Source organism: Macrosteles quadrilineatus, unplaced genomic scaffold, assembly GCF_028750875.1.
Source record: "Macrosteles quadrilineatus isolate MER2022 unplaced genomic scaffold, UCM_ALF_1.0 Scaffold_3__2_contigs__length_128488019, whole genome shotgun sequence".
Classification (NCBI taxonomy): domain Eukaryota; kingdom Metazoa; phylum Arthropoda; class Insecta; order Hemiptera; family Cicadellidae; genus Macrosteles; species Macrosteles quadrilineatus.
The window spans coordinates 33,496,651-33,505,230 of NW_026542596.1; the positions used below are offsets into that span (position 1 = coordinate 33,496,651).

General features: G+C 35.4%; 1 protein-coding gene across 1 annotated transcript; it reads right to left on the reverse strand.

Moving 5' to 3' along the window:
• Positions 1–2,090: 2,090 nt before the first annotated feature.
• Positions 2,091–8,034, reverse strand: LOC128990274 (annexin A5-like). Its single transcript, XM_054412592.1, has 5 exons — positions 7,835–8,034; positions 6,817–7,067; positions 5,485–5,871; positions 3,459–3,641; positions 2,091–2,313 (listed from the first exon to the last, which is right to left on the reverse strand). The coding sequence occupies exons 1-5, from the start codon at positions 7,944–7,946 to the stop codon at positions 2,140–2,142; spliced, it is 1,107 nt and encodes a 368-aa protein (XP_054268567.1). The 5' UTR covers positions 7,947–8,034; the 3' UTR covers positions 2,091–2,139.
• Between the last annotated feature and the right edge of the window lie 546 nt (positions 8,035–8,580).

Consider the following 8,580-nt stretch of genomic DNA (forward strand, 5'->3'; position numbering starts at 1 on the left):
AAAGTGCTATAGTAGAAATACCAAGAAAGCAAGAGCGATCATCAGAGGTAACATGGTCATCAGGAAATTCATAGAAAAGGGTCAGTCAGGTTGAACTAGTATATTGCAACAAAATTGTTATAAAAACAAAATTGTTTGGAAAAATCTTCAACCGTGTAATATCCTGTTTACAGAAACACACATGCAGTGTGTAAATTAAGTATTGAAACAAATCTGTATTGTTTTAACCGAAATAGATATAAATATTCTGTTTGAGGCAATGATTTTTAATAAAGGATCCGCAATTGTTTACATAAAAAATAACCCCCCAGTCAGGGTAGGGAATAGGGTGTGACTTATTTTTTTGTGGAACCTTTGTTAACAACCAATTCCACAAACATCTTCTATTTCGGTTTAAAAAAATACAGATTTGTTTCTATATTTGTAGAATTTGTGCTTTTTCACATAAATCAAATTTTGGAATACCTGCCATTTCGGCTAGGGGTGTTAATCATTGTATTTATTATGATAAACCCTCCAAAATGAGGGGTTACTCAATAGGGGTTGATGCTTGAAACAAATAAGTCACCTGCTACCCTTTACCCTGTCAGGGGGGCTAGAAAATATATTTGATGTAAAAAATTGCGGATCCTTTGTTAACATTTAATGCCACAAACATAATATTTCTATCTATTTCGGTTTAAAGAATACAAATTTGTTTCAATACTTAATTTACACAATGTACATAAAAGTTTGATCTAATAGTGTTTTTGGCCTCTGGGGACAGCGAAATCTACGGTTTTACTCCTATAAACAACACGATTCGAGTCTATTTCTGATTATTTTTGTACCAGTTACAAGTTGATTTATGGGGTAAATTTGTCTAAACTATATAATATACGTTTCTTGTTTAAAAGAAAGCGAAATATGTAGGTTTACCCTCTAAAGCCATTCGTCTAGGCATATAATTAAAGTGAAAATATCACTTTATGCTTACTCGTTAAGCACAAGACATAGCTTGCGAATCTAACTCAATCAAATCTTATCATGATAAATTAAGTTTTATGATTAATAATGCTCTGCTACATATTTGAAGTGCCTGTATAAATTCTCAGAATGTATATTGTTAACCGAATCCAAATAATTATTTGCTATGGAAAAACCTTTTCATTATGGTAAACATTATTTGATGGAAGGATTTTCTGACTGATTTACCTTCGTAAGTCTATTACAACTGACCTGTCAATTAAAGATGAGAAATATCAATGATAAATACGAAAAAGACCGCAATTCGTGGCTTTCTCTTAGTTGAGATTTGTACTGAGGTCCATAAAAACTGGAAGAAAAACAAGTATTCATTCTTTCCTATGGGCTTGACAAAAAAGCTCACTCACTATGCCCTACTAATATGGTCATACAATTAATAAACGATTACACTATTAAATAGTTTGATTAAGTAAGGTGAGAATTAAATCTCACGATTTGAATTTATAAGGTTAAGCGGCTTAAGCCGAAGAGTTGGGTGTTAAAAGTTTGTTTATCTCCTGTTCAGGTAAAGTTCTGATCAACCGATTTGCATTTCTATTTCTGGTATGTCCTCTTCCGAAAGCCAAGAAGGTTATGTCATTAGCTTACTCAAGCTTACTCAATAACTCAAACCTTGGTTACTAATTTAAGTGATGGAAAAATATAACTTTTATTTTTAATAACGTGAGAAAACTATTTGGCCTGTGTTCTGATTGCCCAAACAAAATTAATCTAATTTAAAATACCATATGCATTTCTATGCTTTTTGAGAACGTTTACGAATTAAATTTCTTATCTTATACAAATTAATTTATAGTTTAAATATCGACGCTAGTGAACGATCGCATATGTTTCAAAGTGTTTATTTTATTACTCTTATGCTGCAAACTTTTTGTATATATTCAATGAAACCATAATGTCTCCACAGATATTGTACTGTAATGACTTGAAACCATCCTTCACAGCTGACAATCAAGATGACTTATATAAAGATTAGAAATCTTTTATACTCAGTTTTTCAGACGTGGTTTGAAGTGTTTCGTGGTTTTAGCACAGGTGTATACAAAATACTATTTGACACGAGCTATACAATACTGTTCGTTCCAAATACTTTATTGAGCTAATATATCACTTTTACACTTTTTGCTCTTGACACATCTGCACAAGGGCATCCTCGTAGTCTCCCCAGGATCTTTGCTTGAGTTTTTCTATAATACTTTTCTCGTGGTGGGACGCGTAAGTCTTCAGAATATCTCCCAAGTCCAGGCCACATCTTCCCCTCAATATTAGAACCAGCATTTCATTGTCCTTCAACATAGTGAAAAAATGTTTATTCTTCTTTGAATCACAATAACAATCACTAACACATTGTCAAATCTAAAATTTGTAGGCTATAATCTTTAAGCTTTAAAATGTATAAAAATAGAATCGGATTTTAGAAGCAAAGCGAAACGAAATCATACTAATTGCTGTGAAATAGGACTAGTTTTTCATTAGTAGAAGTTGTTTGCCCTTACCAAGTACAAGTAGTAAGGAAAACACGGTTTGGACTGTTGGATACAAAAAAGGTTCGGACTGTACATTGAATGTAAACAAAATGGAACTGACTCAAAACCACACAAAAAGATTAGTTTTTAACCTAAAAATTGAGAGGTTACACATAAAAAAAGTAGCCAACTATTGATTTGTATTACATTTGAAATCGTAGCTTTAAAATTCTGTTCATAAAACAAGAAAGGAAAACCTCTTTTGTAAAAGGGGACAATTAATTATAAGTATCTGATTGGCTGAACTTTGCTGCCATTAATCTTAAAATCCAATGTATGTATGTTTGTTTGTTTGTTTGTTTGTTTGTTTGTTTGTTTGTTTGTTTGTCCTTTATGGACTCCAACACCGCTCGACGGATTGTAATAAAACTTTCAGGCATTATTCAAGGATGGTTTGTGTGAGGTTTGGTGCGGATCTGTCAAAAGGGCTCCGCCCCAGTGGCTCTGGAGTTTCCCATGTTAACCTTATGAGTACTCATATTTAAATGTAATTAAAGAATCTTAACAGCTGGTTCAACTAATCAATTTGATTCTATTGATGATTAAAAGTTAATAGGTTTACCAGCAGGGTACAGCAGTATTATTTTTTTTTTTATTTATGACAACAGCTAATTTGTAACCAAAAAGTGAGTAAGCGTAGCGAGCGAACATCAACCTGGAGGCGAGGTAGCGTAGCGAACGAGCTAACCTGAAGGCAAGTGAGCGCAGCGAACGAGCTGCAGCCTTAAGGTGAGTGAGCGTAGCGAACGAACTTCATCCAGGACGTGATTGAGCCATGCGAACGAGCTCATCTTGAAAATGAACGATCATTTGACATAAAACCACATTAGGACAGGACTACGTCTGTCGGGCCGGCTAGTACTTAATAAAATGTAATACCCATTTTTTTTCTAAATGATGTCTTACCTTTAATTCAAACACATTTATTGAATCAATAGCGTCTTGTATCATGTTCGCGAAGTATTTTTGTTGGTCCTCGATGTTATTCAGTATTATTGTTAAGCCTTTTTTGACCATGGGATCTCCTGATTTCTTAGCCATTTCACTATTAAAATCACCAAAGCCCATACGTTCATACTCCGTTTTGACCTAGAAGAAAAATATATTTAATTATGTACTAAATTGTTTAGAGCGTAAAGTTTTTGCTTCCTCGTGAAGAGCTTAGCCTTATGAAGTATTTATACCAAACTGTAAACCTTATTTGGCAGTGGCACTATAGGGTTAGTAGGTGTGTACCTGTGAAACAATGTGTGAAACACATCAACGCATAAAACTATCTCCTTATAAGAATTTTACAACACATTCTGGCAAAAAGGATAATGAGGTGCATGTTAGTGGAGTGTGAATATTCTTAAACCGAAAAGCAAAAAAGATAGCATGGTGGAATGGACACCTGTCAGTGATGGGATAACAGGACGTTTCAAACAAGAGGCCAGTAACCGTTGTTTAGTGTTATGTCTCAATACTTGCAGCAGACCATGAGGAAAATGACCTCTTCTACTTGAAGCAAAATTGGCAAAAACTAAAAAGAGGGATATCGTAATGATGATAGAACACTTCAATGCAATGATTGGATATGACAATAATGACAGAGAGAGAGGGGGGGGAAGACAGAGAAAGAGAGAGTGTGTGTGTGTGTGTGTGATGGGCAGGCATAGTGTTACAAACGAAAATGGAGAGTTATTTATAGAAACCTGTGAAAACTTTGAGTTGGTAATTGGAGATCCCCTTTCCCTCATAGACTGTGCCACAAGGTGACCTGGGTTTTTACAGATCAACAAACAGAATATCATATCGACCTTTTTTCTATAGGTCTAAGATATAAAATATCTCTATTGAATGTCAAAACAAGTGTAAAGCTGACGCTGGAACGGGCCACCATCTTATGGTTGCAACGGGTACGCCTCACAAAAGCAACTACCAAGAAGGCAGGTCAAGGAACTAAGCTGCATATAGGCTCAGAAATGAAGGGGGTAAGGGAACTATTTTCTATCAACCTACAACATAGATTTGAGGTTTTAGCGGATTTGGATGAATGTAGTGTTTAGGGCATTGGTAATTCTTCAATCAGGTTGTGGTAGGTGCTATGAGGTAGTTGTTCAGGAATATGGCTGTAAGGAGTGTATCTCTTACAGCATGACACGGGGAACGAAATAAAAACTAGAAGAGAAAAAAGACAAATTTAAAAGTGCTAGAGCCCAAAAGCACTTGGCCGTGCAGAATACTCAGAGACAAATTCCGTATTTCTGATGACACGTGGAGTGAAATGAAAACGAGAAGAGAAAAGAATGCCAAGTAAAACCATGCTAGAACCCAAAAGCACTTGCCGCAGTAGAATACTTGTAGAAAAATTTTCTCGTGAAAAGAAATGTGAGAAGCGAAAATAGAGTGTTTGCAGAAGAGTTTGCAACGTTGGCACAAGATGCGGCCAATGCGGGTCATAACAAGGGTCTCTATGATATTACAAAGAAGCTGGGGAAATAGCACTATAAAGCCAATATAGGATGGACAAGAGAGTCTTCTTACGGCAAGCCAATGAAAGCTTAAAAAAAGAAAGAGCATTTCCAGCAGTTTTGAATAACATTAGTGAGATGGAAGGAGACCTGAGAATCGTGAGGAATAGGTAGAGAAAGGAAATACATAGATGCATAGATTAGGCCCCGATACTGTGACAAAAGACAGTAACGAACCGTTCACATCACACTTCAACATTTGGCCAAATTTTGAACGTATACAAAGTTTCACATTTGTCCAACAGTCTTTAGACTGTCTGCTTTTACCTTTTTTGGTCCAAATGTGTTAAATTTTCTTAGTGCCCTATTTTTAGTCCAACAGGGATGATAATAACTTTTGTTGTTGACTATAGGGTCAAAATTACTGCATGATACACGTAATTTTGATCGAAGGATATTAAATCTGTTTAAAACGTTACCTGTCTAATATGAGCATAAGATCTCTTCGTAAACACTTCAATAAAGGCATCTCCGTCTGCAATCATCCTATGTTCGGATTCACTTCTCTGTAGTAGCTCAGCGTCTTTCTTTGCTTTTTCTATATCTACCGGACCTTCAGGGTCTCGGTCCGCTTTGATAAGTTCAATAAGGAACTTTTCGTAATCATTCATTGCTGCGTTTTTGGCAGCTTTGAAAATGTCAGTATCATGTCTCTTATTATACGCTGATCCGATTTCTAGAATGGCACAAGGTGGCAATGAGGTAAGAATCATCAGAATAGCACTTGACTTCTTATCTTCAAACGCTTCTTTTAGCTTGTCTGCGTAGAATTCTGGACGAGTTTTGAGTAAATCTTGAAAAAGATCCTGCGAACACAATTTATCACAATAACAATGAGAAATTATAACTTAAACTTGTTCCAACGCATTTTTTAAGTTCATTTCCAGTGTTAACTTTCCATAAACTTGGTGGGAATGTTGGAATTAGTAGTTGGTCCATTTTGTCTTTTGCCTTTTTTAAACAGCTGATCTTTTTAAATTCCCTATTGTTCTGGACCAGTTGCTTTGTACATTGTGAGAATTGTGTAAACAGTTTTTATTCAGATTATTCAGTATTGTATCAGTAAAATATTTATTTCTTGTAGTTTATAGTAATAGTAGGGAAAACTCGATTTTAATAGCATACAAGTTTATTTCCTACAATAAGTATGATTATCATATAATACATTTTTCTCAAAAAATACAAAACTGATACTCTAAATGAGTGATTCTCACTCGCATGAGTGATACTCTAAATTTTGAGGGAATACATTGCTTTAATTCTGAGCCCAGAGTAATGATATAATATAATGGGATAATTGATTAACAGTTGACTTAAAACCTCGACAAGATCGAAGATGAATTTATATAATTTGATTATGAGGAATCGGATGACAGTCAAGAGTGGTTTATTCAATTAATTATCAATTCCAAGTATTTCAAAGGCATCAATTTAAATCCAATTAAAAATAAATGGACGCAATAATTTTACCTCACGAAAAAGTGGTTCGGATGGTAATATTTCTCATTTATTTAGAGATGTTCCCTGATAAACTACCCACCTAATAACTAATACCAAATTCATATTATGCTTTCTGAGGTAATTAAAAGTTTTTTTGTGGAGCCCTTTCACAATGATGAAGCTACGTTGTTCTTATCAGTATAAGTAAGTAGAATAAATATTCCCAACTCTAAAATTACACTTTTCTTCGGCATTACTGTAATGCTTTCATATAATTATCATTTCGACGAATCAATTGCGCTAACACCGACCTTGATTTTCCATTTAGTATCCTCATCAATGTCCTTGTCCATTACATGGCCAAGTTTTTGGTATGCTTTTCTTATCTCCTCCAACTGGTCCTCCGATCTATGGATCAGGATATCTATCAACTCTGATTCCGTAGTTCCCAGTCCCTCCACGGCGTTTCTGATACGTTCAGCGTCTTTCGTTGGGTTGAAGGTCTTAGCTTCTTTGCACGCTCCAGGATTACAACTTTGCCTCATGCACCAGTTGCAGCCAGCTATGCGAAGAAACGGTTTTATATTATATGAAATAAAGCATTTTTGGTAGAAAGAGAGGGGGAGAGAAAGAGAGAGAGTGTGTGGGTGATCGTGTGTGGGGTGTGATAAGAGATACGTTTACACACAAGGTAGTCAGACTGTAGTGTGGGGACTAGGAGTTAAAGACCCACTAAAACCCCACTAAAACATCTTCTGCTCTTTCGACTCTAGCCTCTTACTATCGCACTTATTTGAACTTGATCGAGTTTTCCTACTCCCACAGGGCCTACTACATTTCTGGCGTGATAGGAGATGTGAGCATAATAGAGTCTTATCTTATAGAGTCCTTGAATTGTTTAGACGTATGTTTAAAAGGTCCCATGTGAAATCCCGAAAATAACTGTTCTTCAACCAGTTTGTTTTACATGTTTCATTTTCATTATGACTTTTACAAAAGGCTTGAATATGGGGGGGAAAATTAGCGTTAAAAGGAAAACTTGGTAAAATCGTAAAAATACTTCATTATTGGTATTTGAAAACAGTTTTGTTCTACATTTTAGCTTACTTATTACGTCTACCTAATTTCTTTACCGATTCCGACCAATAACACAAAAAACTTCCTCCAACCTTTTTCATGAAATCTAAGTAATCTAAAAGAACACTTGCTTACCTACTACCTATCTCATAGATATACAAATATTTTGGGAATTAGTTTCAACCAGACACTAGGCACTGCTATACTTAGAAAATCTCGAGAAAATGGAGATTTAAATGTATGTCTACTTACTAGTCTGATATGTTTGTGACTTTTGTGGTTGTGGTAGAGGGTTTTGTGGTTCACTCTTGTGGTAATTATTAGTTGGTGCTCCAAATGCCGCTGCTCCCGCTGCTGCTCCCATTACTGCTGCTCCCTTCGCGGCTCCTCCTATCTCTACTGAGTGCCCATTATAGCCTCCTCCGTATGGGCCGAGGTATGAATGGTTTGGAGGCGCCATTGAATATATACGAGGCGCTCTCTTCACACAGACCGGACCCTTTTCGTCATTGTTACAATAACACGACACTAAGCATGGCTCTTGGTCATTCTAAAGAAAGATAAAAATGGTGTAAGTGATTGCAACAAGAAAACTTAGGTTAAATTTGTTAAATTTAAGTTAAATACACGGTGGCACTACTTTGTCTCAGTCAAGGCCATATTGACGTCACTGAGCGTATAATCTCATATGTATGTAATGAGAAGAGACATTATGTTATTTTATGTTGTATTTACAGTATATGAATACACTACCGTTTCATCTGATCGTGAAAAATAATGTATCGGAAATGTATTTGATTGTTTGAAATTCTAAACAGTTATAAGTTTCAAATTCGTGGGTAAATTGATAAACCACTTTAGTTGGGCAACTCATACATCAGAAACACACTTAGGCTAATGTATGATACATTTTTTGTCGTAAAACATCGTAAAATAAAATAAGTCGTCGTACCGACTTGACAAACTTTATGCAAAAGCAAACTTAAATTGTATGTTCA